Below are 17,228 nucleotides of genomic sequence, written 5' to 3' on the forward strand. Positions count from 1 at the left end.
GCATTTCCTTTTCATTGGGATGGTTTTCGTTGCTGCCTCCTGTATAATGTTGAGAGCCTCCATCCATAGTTCTTCAGGCACTCTGTCCAGCAAATCTAAATCCTTAAACCTGTTCCTCACTTCCACTGTGTATTCATAAGGGATTTGATTTAGATTGTATCTTACCGGCCCAGTGGTTTTTCCTACTTTCTTCAGTTTAAGCTTGAATTTTGCTATAAGAAGCTGATGATCTGAGCCACAGTCAGTTCCAGGTCTTGTTTTTGCTGACTGTATAGAGCTTCTCCATCTTTGGCTGCAGAGAATATAATCAATCTGATTTCGATGCTGCCCATCTGGTGATGTCCACGTGTAGAGTCGTCTCTTGTATTGTTGGAAAAGCGTGTTTGTGATGACCAGCTTGTTCTCTTGACAGAACTCTATTAGCCTTTGCCCTGCTTCGTTTTGCTCTCCAAGGCCAAACTTGCCAGTTGTTCCTTTTATCTCTTGATTCCCTACTTTAGCATTCCAATCCCCTATAAAGAAGAACAACCTTCTTTGGTGTCACTTCAATAAGGTGTTGTAAGACTTCATAGAATTTGTCAATTTCAGTTTCTTCAGCACCAGTAGTTGGTGCATAAACTTGGATTACTGTTATGTTAAAAGGTCTGCCTTGGATTCGTATCGAGATCATTCTATCATTTTTGAGATTGCATCCCAGTACAGCTTTTGCCACTCTTTTGTTGACTATGAGGGCCACTCCATTTCTTTTGCGGGTTTCTTGCCCACAGTAGTAGATATGATGGTCATCCGAACTGAATTCGCCCATTCCCGTCCATTTTAGTTCACTGATGCCCAGGATGTCAATATTTATTCTTGCCATCTCACTTTTGACCACATCCAACTTACCCAGGTTCATGGTTCTTACATTCCAGGTTCCTATGCAATATTTTTCTTTACAGCATTGGACTTTCCTTTCGCTTCCAGGCATATCCGCAACTAAGCGTCCTTTCGGCTTTGGCCCAGCCGCTTAATCAGCTCTGGATCTACTTGTACTTGTCCTCCGCTCTTCCCCAGTAGCAAGTTGGACGCCTTCCAACCTGAGGGGCTCATCTTCCAGCGTCATAACTTTTATATGCCTGTTGTCTTTGTCCATGGAGTTTTCTTGGCAGGGATACTGGAGTGGCTTGCCGGTTCCTCCTCCAGGTGGATCACATTTGGTCAAAACTCTCCACTATGACCTGTTCATCTTGGGTGCCCTGCTCAGCATAGTTCATAGCTTCTCTGAGTTCTTCAAGCCCCTTCGCCACGGCAAGGCAGTGATCCATGAAGGGGCATGAGGTTGTAGCAATGTTCAAAAGAATTCTTGCAGCCAGTAACCAACCCTGGCGGATTTGATATTATTCCCTTCTCTCCCCCCCCCCCCCAATATTTGCTTTGCTGTGGAGGATAAAACATTTCATGTTTGTGGCTTCCACCTAAATACTTATTGATCATACCAACTGTACAGACCAGGTACATACATGGGTACACATGCATAGGGTAAAGGTAAATGACCCCTGGTCCAGTCAAATTCAACTATGGGGTGTGGCGCTCAACTCCGCTTTCAGGCCGAGGGAGCGGCGTTTGTCCACAGACAACTTTCCGGGTCATGTGGCCAGCATGACTAAACCGCTTCTGGTGCAACAGAACGCTGTGATGAGTGCCAGAGCGCATGGAAACACTGTTTACCTTCCTGCCACAGCAGTACCTATTTATCTACTTGCTTTTGAATTGCTAGGTTGGCAGATGCTGTGACAGAGCAACAAGAGCTCACCCTGTTGCGTGGATTCGAACTGCTGACCTTACAATTGGCAAGCCCAAAAGGCTCAGTGGTTTAGACCACAGCGGCCACCTTACCACATGCATACACACACAGGGATTATAATGTCAAGAAAAATGGATCCAGGACATGCTGATGAAGGACTCTTGGTTTGTAAATGGTCCTCATTTGCTCCTAACGGTCATCACTACAAGCAGCAAAAACAACAGAACTCTGAGGAAAAGAAATCACGTACTCTTTGGGGACATTCGCAATTGTGGTTCGTCCAAAATTAGCTGGATGCTTCCCTGAAAGAGAGAGAGAGATGAGTTGTCACAGACACCAGAGGGCACTGTCACAAGAGGTGCCTTTAAAGAAATCCCCTCATTTCCACAGCCATGCTCCAACATTATGCAAACAGCAGCATTTTGGGGCTCTTAGTACAAGGATGGTGACAAGGGTCCCTTAGGCCTGGGGTCCGAATGCAGCTCTGTCGCCATACACCACTAATTACATTGTGGGAGAGCAACTGGAGGGGTTTCTGTGCCCTGCCCTGGCGCAGTCTACGTACCCAAGAGATCCCCAGAGAAGTTGACAGGGAGGACCACAGCCACTGAGAGCACGCAGATGATCAGAAGCAGCACCAAGACATGCCGCTGGAAGGAGAGGTAGGTGGTGGCATCGATTCCACACTTGCTTTGGATTTCCTCATCCCTTAAGAGAGAGAGAGAGAGAGAGAGAGAGAGATGAAGGCATGTCAGCACAGAGCCACAAAATCCCATCTGTTTCCCCTCCTTTCCTTTCTTGAGAGAAAGAAAACATCAAAACAACAGAGATAATCACATTCTCAGGTCCAATGCAAAATGGACGACTAAGCAGTGGCTTTACAACCATGATTGATAGAGATTCGTGTCCACACATCTAGCGGAGTAAAATGGCTGACAGAAAACGGCAACGGTGTTAGGATTTAATTACATAAAAAGTTGGAATAAGACATGTAATAGTCATCACCCAAAGGTAGCATGTACTCACTTCATCTGGTAGACTGACAGGAGCCAGGAACAGAATCCCTAGAATGGAAGTTGGAGAAACAGAATGAGCTAGTTGACTGATATCAATTAGGCAAGAACCGCTGATCTATTGATGTTCCTACCAATCTCCAAAAATTAGGGCTATGTCTGCATTTGCAACTGTGTTGGAATTATATGGTGCAGATCAATGTAACTGAGCATGATCCTAGATAAACATTAAGAGAAAGAACACACAAGTAAGTGCCCTTTGCTTTCCCTGTGCATTTTCACAGAAAAACCCAGTACAGTACTAGTCACTGTCAAAGGCAGTAGACTTGGAGAGATGGACCATTTGTCTGACACAGCTTGGCTCTTAATAAATAAATAATTAGTATTATTTGTTATTTATATCCCACCCATCTGGCTGGGTTTCCCCAGTCACTCTGGGCGGTTCTCAACAGAATATTAAAAACACGATAAAACATCAAAAATTAAAGCTTCCCTAAACAGGGCTGCCTTCAGATGTCTTCTAAAAGTCAGATGGTTTATTTCATTGACATCTGGTGGCAGGGCATTCCACAGGGCGGGGCCACTACCGAGAAGGCCTTCTGCCTGGTTCCCTGTAACCTCACTTCTCACAGTGAGCAAATCACCAGAAGGCCCTTGGAGCTGGACCTCAGTGTCCGGGCAGAACGATGGGGGTGGAGACGCTCCTTCAGGTATACAGGACCGAGGCCGTTTAGGGCTTTAAAGGTCAGCACCAACACTTTGAATTGTGCTCAGAAATGTACTGGGAGCCAATGTTTCACTGTTACGTTCCAGATAAGAACAATGTAATCCGATGAACAGTTTTTCAGAAAATGGCAGGATTAGAAATAGTGAAAGCAATTCATGAAGATCATTAGGCTACCAAGCATCACCTCCTATTTGTCTGCCTCATGATGAATAATATCATAGCGTAATTGGCGGGTTTCCAGAAAAGCACTATTCACTCTGAAAACATTAGTCATCTCTACTCCCCCCACCCTTTCTTGAATGTCTGGTTGACCCAATTTACATACAGTGACAGAAGCTCCTTTCAGCAGAATGAGGCTCCATCCTAATTTCCCCACTTAAGCTTACCACATCTTTGTTGTCAGCGTCCAGTGGGCTGGTCTCTGATGGGGATTTCTCCTTTTCACTTTGCTCTCCATAGAAGAGCGATGTGAGGCTTCATGTATCCAGCAAGAGAGACAGAAAGAAAGAGCATGTGGTTGGGAGAAGCACAGGGGGAGCAAAGAAGAAGAGAAGAGAGGAGGTCAGTATGGATGAGAGTTGGGGAAGAAGAAAAAGGAAAGAGGAGAAAGAAAAACATTATTCTGATCAGACCAACTGTTAAGTGTCTTCACCCCACAACCCAGGAAAGCAGAGAGGACCGCAAGAGGAAGGGTGAGAGAGAAAGACAAAGTGGGCATTTTTAAGCTGCACCAACAGCACTCCATTATTATGTTAAAGCTCAAGAAAGCCACTAGGGATCAAGTGTCTCCTCTTCTCCAATGAATGAAGCAGTTTCAATTTCACAAGTATTGTTGTGTATTGACTTGAAGGGGCAGAAGGCTCCCTGACAGCCAAAAGCAGAAACATCTTAAATGAAATGCACTGTGGCTGTACATATCCACATATGCCACATACTCTTGACTGCATGGAATCAGTCAATTAAACTATTAGAATGTGTTCCATTGCCCCAACCCTGCTTGCTCCTAGCAAAAGAGCCTCCTAAGTTCAAAGCGTGTGGGACAAGGGAAAGGTCTGTGTAGGTGGAACAGAAAAAATGTGTTTGTATGAGTTTGGGGTTTTGTAAAAGCCATGGACTTCTTTAGCTGTCAGACCACCAACTTGATCCTTTTGACAATATTTGATATTTGACAATATTTATCACGCCAATGTACCAGGCCCTTTTTGAGCAGCTAGAAGCTCAGGGCTATCGGAGACCCTCTTGGTGCAAAGCAGATGTTCTATGCCCTTCAATTCACCTGAATTCACCTGAATTCAGCCTGGATTCTGCTACCACAGGGAGACCAACCATTTTCCTCCATTTCTTTTTCACTATTAGAGGTTATAGTGGTTATAGATGGCTGCACAGTTACTGCCTCTGCTCCAGGAAAGTGACATCATTGAATCTGTTACATCATCACAGATACGACCTCACTAATCCAGCACAGAGCCAATGTTTCCAGTACTGGGATGAGGAAAGAAAATTCCCTGTGAAAAGGAAATTGGGCAAGGGCAGAGGTTTGTGGGGGATATAGCAGGACTTTGCTTCCTCCTGCTGCTGGTCAACCTACTGAGCACTCTAAATGAACACATATAACCAGCATGGCACTGAGCTCTGCTCAGTGATTTTCCTGGCAAACCAGAATGGTGGGGGTTCTTTAAGACTGTGAATTTTGACTCCCACCCACTTCCAATGTGCACTTTGCAAGTTGGCCGGGATCCATATCAACAACCACTCTTTCCCAGGACTGCGGTTGGAGATCCAAAGTTCATGGGGGGAAATCTGATTTGAATAAAAACTTACCTCAGCTTCTTTGCTATTACTATCTAGGAAAGGAACACTATAAAGGGAAGGGATAAATGACACCAAGAGCCAAATCAAACTACCAGTGGAAAGTGACAGAACCTTTAGATGAAGATGCAGCAGAAATAATCTCAAGTGACATTAGAACAGGAATCCTGGATCAGAATTTCAACAATGATTATTTCAGAGCTGTGGTGTCTGAAATAAGGGATGCCCACTGTATACAATGGAAGTGTGTCATTTTAGAATGGAGGATAGCACTTGAAATCAACTAAAATCAGGAACCACAACGTTAGTGTGATATTGTAAAAAACAGATTTGAAAGTGTCAGATGTTGACTTTGACTGTTTCCTGTGCCCCACACATGTAAACAGACCAGAAGTAATTTTTTTCACTTCCTGATTGGGAACAAAACCATAACCAAACAATCCCACCATCACCGGATAGCCAACATCCCAGAGAGTAAGGATCAGGAGAACTTTCTAGAAGAGTGTGACCAGAAGCTATTCCATGCCATTTGAGTATAATTCCTACAGGAAATGTCCTGTGAAGGAAAGGAAAGCTACTGCAAGGTGAGGATTAGGTGGGTCCATTTCAATTTTCTATTTTTTTAAAAAAAATCCACTAGGTTGGAGTGAGGCTTAGTCCTACTCAAAGCTCACTGAAACATAAAATTTAAATCCCATTGAAGTCAATGGGTTTACTCTGAGTTGGAATAAATCCAAATCAAGTTCAATGAAGGAAGGGCAAACTAATCCGATTTGAAACTTAACACATTTTTTGGAATCCTCTTTCACCTGTATAGGTTCAGGTCATTTGTACAAGAAAAATAAGATCCCCACTGCCTCCAATGGATTTTTTAAACGGTTCCCTCAAGGATAGGGAGCCCCAAGTACAGGCAGGGAAACACAACACTGTTCCTTTTCCCTGTGAGAAATTCAGGTGAGAAAGTGAGGTAATTTTGGGAAAGTCGTCTGCCCCTTGTGGGGGCTGGACCAAGCTCTCCTTTAAAAGAAGTGGGGATTCCTTTCTTTCACAAGAATTCCTATCTTCCCAATATTTCAGTCCCATTGTCACCATCATATCATTACTCATAGGAGTTCCATGTGCTTGGAGGAAAACGGCTGATTTAAAAAAAAGGGGGAGGGGTGGTAGGAGAGAAATCATAACAATAATTAGATCCAATAATAATAAACAACAACAACAACCGCTACTACTTCGGATTCACACAGTACTTCTAAATTGCTTCAAGCAACATTATCAAAGGCGATAGGCAAGAGTGCTAAAACACAATGGAGGTAGCTAGAACATCCTTTTGTTTATTCTGCTCAACAAACATAAAATGTCAAAGCACTGCACTTAACACAAGAAAATACAGATAACAAAAATACTATGTCTATCCACCATATTTTTCGCTCTATAAGACGCACTTTTTCCCTCCTAAAAAGTAAGGGGAAATGTGTGTGCGTCTTATGGAGCGAGTGCAGGCTACGCGGCTATCCCAGAAGCCAGAACAGTGAGAGGGATCGCTGTGCAGCGCTCCCTCTTGCTGTTCTAGCTTCTGGCTTAGCCCCTCTGTCCCTTCCCCCACCTCTCGGAAAAGCCCCCAAGAGCCGAGCCGAGCGTGGCTTTTCCCCGAGGAGGGAGAAGGGCAGCCCGTTGGGGAAAAACCTGCAATGCTCCTCGCAGCTCATGAAAGGGAGCGCTGAGCAGAGCCTGGGATGCATACAGGCTCTGCTCAGCGCTCCCTTTAAAGAATTTTTTTTTCCTTGCATCCCCCCTCTAAAAACTAGGTGCGGCTTATGGTCAGGTGCGTCTTATGGAGCAAAAAATTCGGTATCTATCTATCTATCTATCTATCTATCTATCTATCATCTATCTCAACTGGCTGCATTCAACAAACCTGGTGCACAAGTAGAAGCCAGGACAAGGGTTTCTGCTAGTGCAACAGGGCTTTCTCCCCTCCCCTCTCCTCACACCTCCCCCAAATCCACCCTGAAGGGTTGGCAGAACCACACTCCCCTCAAACAGTGAGCAGGGAGAGGGAAGGGGAGACCATTCTGTCTGGCAAGCCGAAATGTTTGCGCTGACAGAACTATCAAAATAGTGTGTTGCTGAATTCCTCCTGCTGTGCTGCATTCTGAGGTTTCTGCAGTAAACACATGCTCATGTGCACTAGAAAACTTTGTTTCCTTGGTATGAAAGCTGACTTGATCCGGGTTCCATGCATGTTGTACAGCAGGCACCGGAGGGACCCCTTCAATCATTCTTACACTCCCTCAGCCATGCAGATTCTAGGACATCTTTGCCCACTGGGATCCCATCTTGGGGCTGCTGGTGGTCGCTGCCCTTGTTGCCAGCTCAGCAGCACCAGTCAACATTTCCTGGGGTTCTTATTTTGGGTAACAGACTGCCCTCCTATTGTTCTCCATCCTTTTAGGAAAGCTGAATTCTTACCTGTCATTGTCCATAAGCAAGGCCAGGCGCCCATAGTCCCAAGCTGCTTTCCGAAGGCAGGAGAAGACCAGCAGGAGGAACTGGAGGAGAAGACAGAAAAGCAACAGCTTAGGGGACCCTCTTCATGGGACTGAGAGGAGCCCACCCTTAAGAAGTGTCCTTCCCCTTTATCTATGGCCTCACATCGTGACAGAAGCCTGGTTTTCTTTTTTAACCTATAAAGCCTTAAATGGCTCAGGATTTGGTGTTTAACTATATGTGGCTTTTTAGAAAAGGGTAATAATAATAATAATAATAATAATAATAATAATAATAATAATAATAAAAAAAATACAGCAATGCACCAAACATTAAAAGCTTCCCTAAACAGGGCTGCCTTCAGATGTCTTCTAAAAGTCTGGTCATTGTTGTTCTCTTTGACATCTGGTGGGAGGGTGTTCCACAGGGCGGGTGCCACTACCGAGAAGGCCTTCTGCCTGGTTCCCTGTAACTTGGCTCCTTGCAGTGAGGGAACCGCCAGAAGGCCCTCGGCGCTGGACCTCAGTGTCCGGGTAGATGTGAGATGTTTTAAACATATTTCTTTTTCTTCTTGTTTTTAATGTATCTATGTGCAGTTGTTGTTTTTTGTAAGTCGCTTTGGGTTGTCGCAAGATAAAGCAACCAAGAAATCCAATAAATAATAATAATAATAATAATAAACCTTGTATGCAGTCATCCACATAGCATCAAAACAAACTTGGAAAATATTTTCCATTACAAATTCAGCTCACATCCATAGGGTATACTCCAGCCTTAAGTGTTAAGATAATTTCTCAATAGTCGCTGCTATGACTGAGACTGAGGGGAGGTTACTGTACTATTTTTAATAAACGATATAAATCGAGACCCTACAGAGTCAAACCCATTTTTCTTTGTGATTCCTCTTATCACCTCCAATGGCAAGTTAAGTGTTCCATAAGTGCTATATTCTACACATATTAGGTCCATGTTTCTGTGGTGGGAGGGGGTGGTCCTCACCACCAGTTGTTCTGCTGAACACTTCTGCTTTCACACATTTTGGTATTTTGTTAAAGGGCAGCACAAGTTGTTAGCTAAACAAAAAATCATGCCCAAACCTGCATTTGCTGAGATACTGTGAAAGTGAGATGGGAGAATGAATGGCCAGGAAGGAAGAGGGAGTGATTAACCTTTATCATGCCTGCTGGTCTTCCCTTGCAAAGCACACAAACACTTAAGCCAATTTTCCCTTTTAAGTTGACTCCTGGACTTGGAAAAGGCGAAAAATATGGAGGAGGGACTAAACATTTCCTACCCAACTTGCAGTTTCCCCAGCAAGTCTCCCACCACCACACAACGTTAGTGGTATAAGGCTAATTTGGGGTTGGGGGTTCTATGTTGTAACATGCAGCTCCACCCTAGGCTTTATCAGGAAGAAGCAACCTTCTTTAGAAGCAGAGTAACATGAACTGTGTACAGCAGTGTCATCAATTATCAAGCGTTATTCTACATGCAGCAGCACTGATAACATGGCAAACTCAGGATGGAGAAACATCTGCATATGACTTTTTAAGGTAAGCTAACATCAGTGTGGAACATTTTTAGTGTGTTTTCTTCTAACCACTTCCCTTTTTGGAAACAAGACAGTGATTTGTATTTTTGGAAACAAGAACAAAAGAAGAGCTGCTGGATCAGGCAAACAGCCCATCAAGTCCAGCATCCTGTTCTCACAGTGGCCAACCAGATGCCTGTGGGAAACCAGGGAGGAGAACAAGATAACAACAGCTACTGTTTCCAGAAAGTGCTAGTCAGAGGCATATTGACTCTGACAATGGAGGCAAATTATAAAAAGGTAAAGAGGTAAACGACCCCTGGAGGGTTAAGTCCAGTCAAAGGCGACTATGGGGTTGTGGCGCTCATCTCACTTTCAGACAGAGGGAACTGGTGTTTGTCCATAGCAGCTTTCCGGGTCATGTGGCCAGCATGACTAAACCGCTTCTGGCGTGATGGAACACCGTGATGGAAACCAGAGCACACAGAAACACCGTTTACCTTCCGGCCGCAGGAGTATCCATTTATCTACTTGCACTGGTGTGCTTTCAAACTGCTAGGTTGGCAGGAGCTGGGACAGAGCAACGGGAGCTCACCCTGTCACAGGGATTCGAACTACCGACCTTCTGATTGGCAAGCCCAAGAGGCGTGGTGGTTTAGACCACAGCGCCACCTGCATCCCCAAGGCAAATTATAGCCTCTGTGGATAGTATATACAGATAGTATGTATGCATAGATACTGGGCAGAATTGAAACAACAGCAAACGGCTCATCTAATAATGATGAAGCCAACCCATTCCCAGCTGAATGTGAAGCAATGTGCATCCCGAGTAACGCATGGTTTATAATGAGATATTAAGGACCTCCCGTCTTCACTCACCAACCAGATGATGAAGTTGAGGGCAAGTACCGTGGGTACACCGCCAAACGGCAGCCCTTGCAGGACAGAGCTGCGGGAATGGGCGTTGAAGCACTGCTCTGTGCTGTTATTTTGGGCATCCAGGAATATGGAGTCATCCAGGGAGATGGAGCTCCAGTTTCCTGCCAGAGGATCAGTTCTGTACATCCTGTCCATCTATGAAGCTGGTGGTCTCCTAGAGAGCTTTACTCTGCAAAATACCTGGGTAAAGTTAAGAGGGGAAGGGTTGAAGGAGACTTTAAAAGCTCTATTTGTTTAGTAAGCTTACATGCTGCTTACAGTATATAACATATCTTGAAGAGGTTTACAATAAGGAGCCAAAGACTTTAAAAACAGTAAAAGATCATGGATTTTAAGATATGCAGCAAACTCAATATACAAATACAGATAAAATATGCAAATAACATCATTTTAAAAACCCAAATGCAATACAATCCTTGAACTAATAAGCAAAATGATCCAGCAATCCGTCAGGAAATGTCTGACCAAAGTGATACTGGCTTGGTTTGCATACCATGCTATACCAAACCATATTTTAGCACACATGTGCAACTGTGCAGTCCTTGGTAGAGGAGAGTGCAGCTACTCTGCACTGTGGTCAGTCCATTGCCGCACTGTGCTAAGCCACAATTTGGCGCAGTGTGTCATCTGAATCTGGGCTATTTCCAGACTAATAAAAGCTGTAAGCAAGGTTTGTCCTATAGCTTACAGCTTCTGGTTTGTCCAGAAGAGTTAAAGCACAAGCTCAGGTTTGGATGACAAGATAAGCCAAACCATAGTTTAGTGAAGCACAGCAGAAAGACCATGGAGAAGCAAAGTGTTGGTGTAATTTGGAAATATGGGTGAAATTGCACTAACTACTTGGTCTGTGTCTTGTCTCCCATCTGTTAAAACAGGGGTAGCTAACCTATGACCCTCTGGACTTTGATGTACTCTAACCCCCATCAGCTCCAGCCAGCCCAGCCAACGGTCAGGGAGGGAGGATGGGATTTGGAGTTAAACTGTTAAGACATGGGTACAGCCCTGTTCACTCTGAAATCACCAAGAACAATGAACAATAGGCTGCTGGATCACATACACCTCAGCCTGAACCAGAAAAGCAATTCTTGTATTTGTTTTCCACCAGCTCTTAAATGGTCCCAATGCCGGGGAGGAGGCAAAGCACCAGTTGCAGTGAACTCACTTAAGAAGAGCCCTCCTTGCTGGATCAGGCCAAAGGCCCATCTAGTCCCGCCTCCTGTCCTCCATGGCAACTCGATGCCTGTGGGAAGCTCACAAGCAGGAGTGCAACACCACCCATTGCTGCTCTGCATCGTGCTCTATGACAAGGACTTAGGAGCCTATCCTCTATCCTCTTTACACTTGTGGTTTCTTTTTTATTCATACCCGAGAAGCGTCATTCCCAGATTTAGACTCTGTTCCAGACACCAGGATCAGCCATCATCACCACTGCGGTGGGAGTCCGTCTGAGCTCCGCTACAAAACAAAAACAAACAATAAGTTTTGGAAACTGAGTGACTTGAGCTGTACATGCCCTCTGGTATTCTTTACATCATTCTTTGTAATAATCCAGTGAAACATGTCTTGCCACACCCCACCAACCCTTGCAAAACAAACATCTGTTTTGAGAGCCAGGAGTGTCCTGCTTAGATCTTCAGACATCCAGCTGAATTGCCAGCCCCTGAATTGCTCAGGCCTGTAAGCATTTGTTTTCACCTGCCAATTTCCTTTGTTTCTAACGATTAACCTAAACAGGACATGGTTGGCAGTGAGGTAGAACAAACACAGCAAATTCGTTTCACTAAACTCATTGCATGCTGCGTGTGATAAGCTTTTTAAAAGTGGCATGCATGCACACGATTTACATACTCTTTAATCAACAAAAACTTCTGATTTACATGAAACAATATAAAATAATTATTAAAAATACAAATAACTTTCAAAAGTTAAAAAACCAAGCCAGCATATTTTTTTAAAATAAAAAATATAACACAATGAAATAAAACAATAAGTATGTGTGAAGCACCCTAATTTGGAAATAAATGTTCAAACACCCTGAGAACTGTAGCTCTGAGCGGGGAACAAGGATCTCCTAACAACTCTTAGCATCCTTAACAAATTACAGATCCCAGGATTCTTTCGGCAAAGCCATGTGTAAAGTGGTATCATAGTGTTTTAACTGTATGGTGTGAAGGTCTGGCCACAGTCTCCCTCTTTCAACAGACAGTCAGGTTGTGTATCCATAGCAGTGACCTGAGGAGGAATGACTGATGGGAGGAACACAGAGAGAAGAAACGCCACGGTGCATCTGCAGCAGCACAACCAGGCACCTTCATCTGCCCCACCTGCAACAAAACATGTCTCTCCCTTATCGGTCTCTATAAGCCACAGCAGGCGCTGTAACCTTCCAACAGTTTTACTTCACCCCGAAAGGCGCACTCCTCCATTGTCTCCCAAGACAGAGGGAAGCCAACTCCCTCCTTCAAATGGGCAGTGGAAATAAGTCTCTTTTGTCTTTCAAAATGGCAGCAGAGTCTGCCCTCTGTCTGAGTGTGCAGCTCCTTTCTGCCTGTGCTTGCCTTCTCTCTCCTCCCCTCTTTATGTAAACAGAAGGGAAGTCGCCATCTGGCACTGCCAATTGCTGCATAATTCATTCCCCTTTTGTTAACAAGAGTGACCCTCTCACAGAGAGAGCGTCTGGACCAGAGAGACTCCTAGGAACCTGCAGCTTTGAGTTTATTTTTCCCTGGCACAGAGAAGGCTTTTCAGGGTCAGCATTCAGGCTGTTTCCACAGTTTATAGTTTTCCTATGCAAGAAAGCACCCTCCATGGCTTCTTCCATGGGTGTTACCATCACAATAATCCTATGAAGCATGTTAGGCCAAGAGGTAATGGCCAATTGGCTCAAGTGTGTTTGCATACATATATAATTTTATTTTTATGCTACTTTTCCTCAGATCAAATCATGCTCAAGGTGGCTTGCAACATGAAAAAATACATAACGACAACATAACAAAAGCAACCCAAGAATAAATAAAACATTAAAAAAGACACAACCACACTGCACAATTTCCACATAAATGGAAAGATCTAAAATAAAGATACAAAACTCAACAGTAACAACCCCCCTAAACTGCCAAATAACACCCCAGCCCAAGTGTCTGATCCGCAGCCTCAGCTTTTGCAGTTGGAGTCAGTCCGGGCCCCGACCTCCCAGGCCAGGTGGAAAAAGGCCTGCAAGGCAGAGAGAAGGTCTTCCAGGACTCTCAGCCAACATGGGCTCTGGCCTCTTCAGCAGCCTCAACATTTGAGGCTTCACAATGTTTACATGTGATGTACACATGCTGGGAAACTGCAGCCAGTTATACCTTCCCTATACAAGTATGTGGGACCGTCACACATTAAGAAGCACTAATAATTTTCACACATTTTCACACACAGAAGCATCTTTGCGTAGAAAAATAAAGGGGGCGCACATAGCAGCTTCTATTCTGATTTTAGGTGCATCCCGTTCTCCCTACTTTACAGATCTGATCAAAACCAAATGCTCATAGGCATGGAGTAGAAAACAAGAGTTGGGATGTCTCTTATCCTTTTTGTCCAGGGTATCAAGACTCCTAAGGGACGCAGGTGGCGCTGTGGGTTAAAGCCTCAGCGCCTAGGGCTTGCCGATCGAAAGGTCGGCGGTTCGAATCCCTGCGGCGGGGTGCGCTCCCGCTGCTCGGTCCCAGCGCCTGCCAACCTAGCAGTTCGAAAGCACCTCCGGGTGCAAGTAGATAAATAGGGACCGCTTACCAGCGGGAAGGTAAACGGCGTTTCCGTGTGTGGCTCTGGCTCACCAGATGCAGCGATGTCACGCTGGCCACGTGACCCGGAAGTGTCTCCGGACAGCGCTGGCCCCTGGCCTCTTAAGTGAGATGGGCGCACAACCCCAGAGTCTGTCAAGACTGGCCCGTACGGGCAGGGGTACCTTTACCTTTTATCAAGACTCCTGCCTCTTCCTGCTGAAGTAGACACAGCTTTGCCACATCACCAATATTCCTTTTCTTTGTCTTCCCTTGAACTCCCACTGAGCCTTCCTGTCAGATCTACCAGGGTTGGTGACACTTGCTAATTATGTTAATGAGAGATTTTTAAGAATATAATCTCATTTCTTGGGAGCTCTGCACTCCTAGTTAGCTCAAATGAGAGTCTGGGGGGAATGTGCAAATATGCAGTTCTCCATCTGTGCTCTGAAGTTGTTGGAGGGGATTCCACAAGCACTGACCTTCTTTCCTCAGTCAGCCAAACAATATTACCGAATACCAATCTTGCTTCCCTGCAATATCCAGTCTGTTTCAGAGCAATCTGTCTCCTACGTCCCTTCTCACAAAACAAATGCGGAGGCATCCCTCTGGCTCAGTTTTTCCTAAACTAAAACCTTGGTTACCTCAACAATGCAAACAGAAGAGCTACATCAGTTCTGGGGAAATCATCCAAAATGCTAAGTGCACAGACACTCACAAGGGGAACAATGCAAACTACTACTATGCAATGCACTACTGTGCCAGGCTCAAAGATTCCTCTCATCAGTTTCCATTTATACTTCTTTTCCATTGGCTTTTCTCAAGGTCCTGCCCTTTATTCCCTCCTTCCAGTTCTCACTTGAACTGATAAACAGTAGGCCACATTCACACCATAAAGGACTATGGTACCACCTTAAACAGGCATGGCTTCCCTCAAAGAATTCTGGGAGCTGTAGTTTAAGGGTGCTGGAGATTTTATTCCCCTCCCAGAGCTATGATTCCCAGAGTTCCTTAATATGAGGGATTCACTGTTAAACTACTCTGGAAACTGTAGCTGGCGGGTGGGGGGAGAGGGGAATTAGAGTTCTCCTAACAACTCTCAGCACCCTTAATAAACTACAGCTCCCAGAAGCCATGACTGCTTAAAGTGGCATCATAGCACTTTGAATGTATTCTGCGAATGTGGCCAAAGTCACTTTGCACCGCATAGCTGTTCTGTTTCAGACAATACAATAAAGCAAATCATCAACACCAGAAAGGCCAACTTCCCTATACAGTCATACCTCAGGTTACAGCCGCTTCAGGCTGCGTTTTTTCAGGTTATGGACCACCGAAACTCAGAAGTTCCCGGAATGGGTTACTTCCGGGTTTCGGCGGTCGTGAATGCGCAGAAGAGCTAAATCGCGCTTTGCGCATGCACAAAAGTGTCGAATCGCAACCCGTGCGTGCGCAGACACCGCTGCAGGTTGCAAACGCTGCGGGTTACGAACGTACATCCTGCATGGATCATGTTCCCAACCCAAGCGTCCACTGTACCTGGAAACTGTTAAAGAAGCATTTCCTAAATAGCATGACAGATGTCATGAGATACTGGCCACCTACTAACCTGTGCCAAATTTTACGCACGCTTAGCGTCCCAATTCTAAGTACAAACAGTACAGCTTATTTCCCAAGTGCTGTGTTTAGATTCAAGCAGTACGACAAATCAGCAAGACTCTGGTGCATGTAAAAAGGTAAAGGTAAAGGTACCCCTGCCCGTACGGGCCAGTCTTGACAGACTCTGGGGTTGTGCGCCCATCTCACTTAAGAGGCCAGGGGCCAGCGCTGTCCGGAGACACTTCCGGGTCACGTGGCCAGCGTGACATCGCTGCTCTGGCCAGAGCCAGAGCCAGAGCCAGAGCCAGAGCCGCACACGGAAACGCCGTTTACCTTCCCGCTGGTAAGCGGTCCCTATTTATCTACTTGCACCCGGAGGTGCTTTCGAACTGCTAGGTTGGCAGGCGCTGGGATCGAGCAGCGGGAGCGCACCCCGCCGCAGGGATTCAAACCGCCGACCTTTCGATCGGCAAGCCTTGGCGCTGAGGCTTTAACCCACAGCGCCACCTGGGTCCCCTGGTGCATGTAACCAGTGTACAATTGCAAAAATTAAGTATAACAAACTAAGAACAGAAGGGAGCTAGTACCAGTTCAGAATTACTGCCCATTAACCATTTATTCTTCCCCTAGGTGTAAATGGTCATCAATCTGTATCACTATTCATTAAGCGTTTTAATGAGGTCCTTACAGTATGTATGTCACTTAGAACCTATATGACTCACAGAAGGATTGCCCCCCCCCCCCCCGGTTTGCAATACAGTGGTACCTCGCAAGACGAATGCCTTGGAAGACGAAAAACTCGCAAAACGAAAGGGTTTTTCGTTTTATGAGTTGCTTCACAATACGGATTTCCCTATGGGCTTGCTTCGCAAGATGAAAACGTCTTGCAAGTTTGTTTCCTTTTTCTTAAAACCGTGCATTCACTTCGAGGAGCAACTCATAGCACGCGGTGTGGTAGCCTTTTTTGAGGTTTTTGAAGACTTTGGTGCTTTTTGAAGCTTTTCCAAAGTCCGTGCTTCGCAAGACGAAAAAACTCACGGAACGAATTAATTTCGTCTTGCGAGGCACCGCTGTATTTTTTGTTGGCAAGGATGTTATTTTAAAGAGAGGGACCGACTTAGTAAAGCTGCCCTTCTACTACATCTGAAATTTGGTCCATCTAGCTTTTTACTGTCTATACTGTAAACTCTGCACCAACTGGAAAATAGCTCTCCATGGTGTCAAACTGGATTTGCCAGGGATCGAATCTGGGATCTTTTGCTTGCAAGGCACTCTCACTACAGCCTTTTCTTATATCACAGCCCTTATTAAATCTTAACTTTTAACTATGCATTTGGGTAAGTTATGTATCCACATCAATTCACTTCATTTTGGCAAAGCCCCCTCCTCATTTAGAGCCTTGCAGATGCTGGATTCTAGGAAACAGGTACTATATCAGCAAATTGCTTCAGTCTCTATCATTCAACCTTTATAATGGGACAAGCCAAAGTAGCTGGTACCACTTTAGAAAAACTTACGCTTTTATGAACAAAATAAGGTTGATAATAACAACAACAACAACAACAACAACAATAACAAT

At 45.0% G+C, this 17,228-nt stretch overlaps 1 protein-coding gene across 6 annotated transcripts in view; it reads right to left on the reverse strand.

Moving 5' to 3' along the window:
* Positions 1 to 17,228, reverse strand: part of TMEM63C (transmembrane protein 63C) — a 66,402-nt gene that overhangs the window by 21,523 nt on the left and 27,651 nt on the right. For 3 of the 6 annotated variants that reach the window (XM_079971901.1, XM_079971902.1, XM_079971904.1), the window contains 8 exons: positions 11,655 to 11,744; positions 10,230 to 10,469; positions 7,802 to 7,881; positions 6,436 to 6,468; positions 3,910 to 3,997; positions 2,810 to 2,847; positions 2,349 to 2,491; positions 2,034 to 2,085 (listed from right to left, as the gene is read on the reverse strand). In XM_079971901.1, coding sequence (XP_079828027.1) covers positions 2,034 to 2,085; positions 2,349 to 2,491; positions 2,810 to 2,847; positions 3,910 to 3,997; positions 6,436 to 6,468; positions 7,802 to 7,881; positions 10,230 to 10,424 — 629 coding nt within the window. In that variant the 5' untranslated portion in view covers positions 10,425 to 10,469; positions 11,655 to 11,744. The remainder of the gene's footprint in view (positions 1 to 2,033; positions 2,086 to 2,348; positions 2,492 to 2,809; positions 2,848 to 3,909; positions 3,998 to 6,435; positions 6,469 to 7,801; positions 7,882 to 10,229; positions 10,470 to 11,654; positions 11,745 to 17,228) is intronic. The other 3 variants (XM_079971905.1, XM_079971906.1, XM_079971903.1) reach the window with 2 other exon arrangements.

This window comes from Podarcis cretensis (assembly GCF_951804945.1).
Source record: "Podarcis cretensis genome assembly, chromosome: 1".
In the NCBI taxonomy this organism is placed as follows: Eukaryota; Metazoa; Chordata; class Lepidosauria; order Squamata; family Lacertidae; genus Podarcis; species Podarcis cretensis.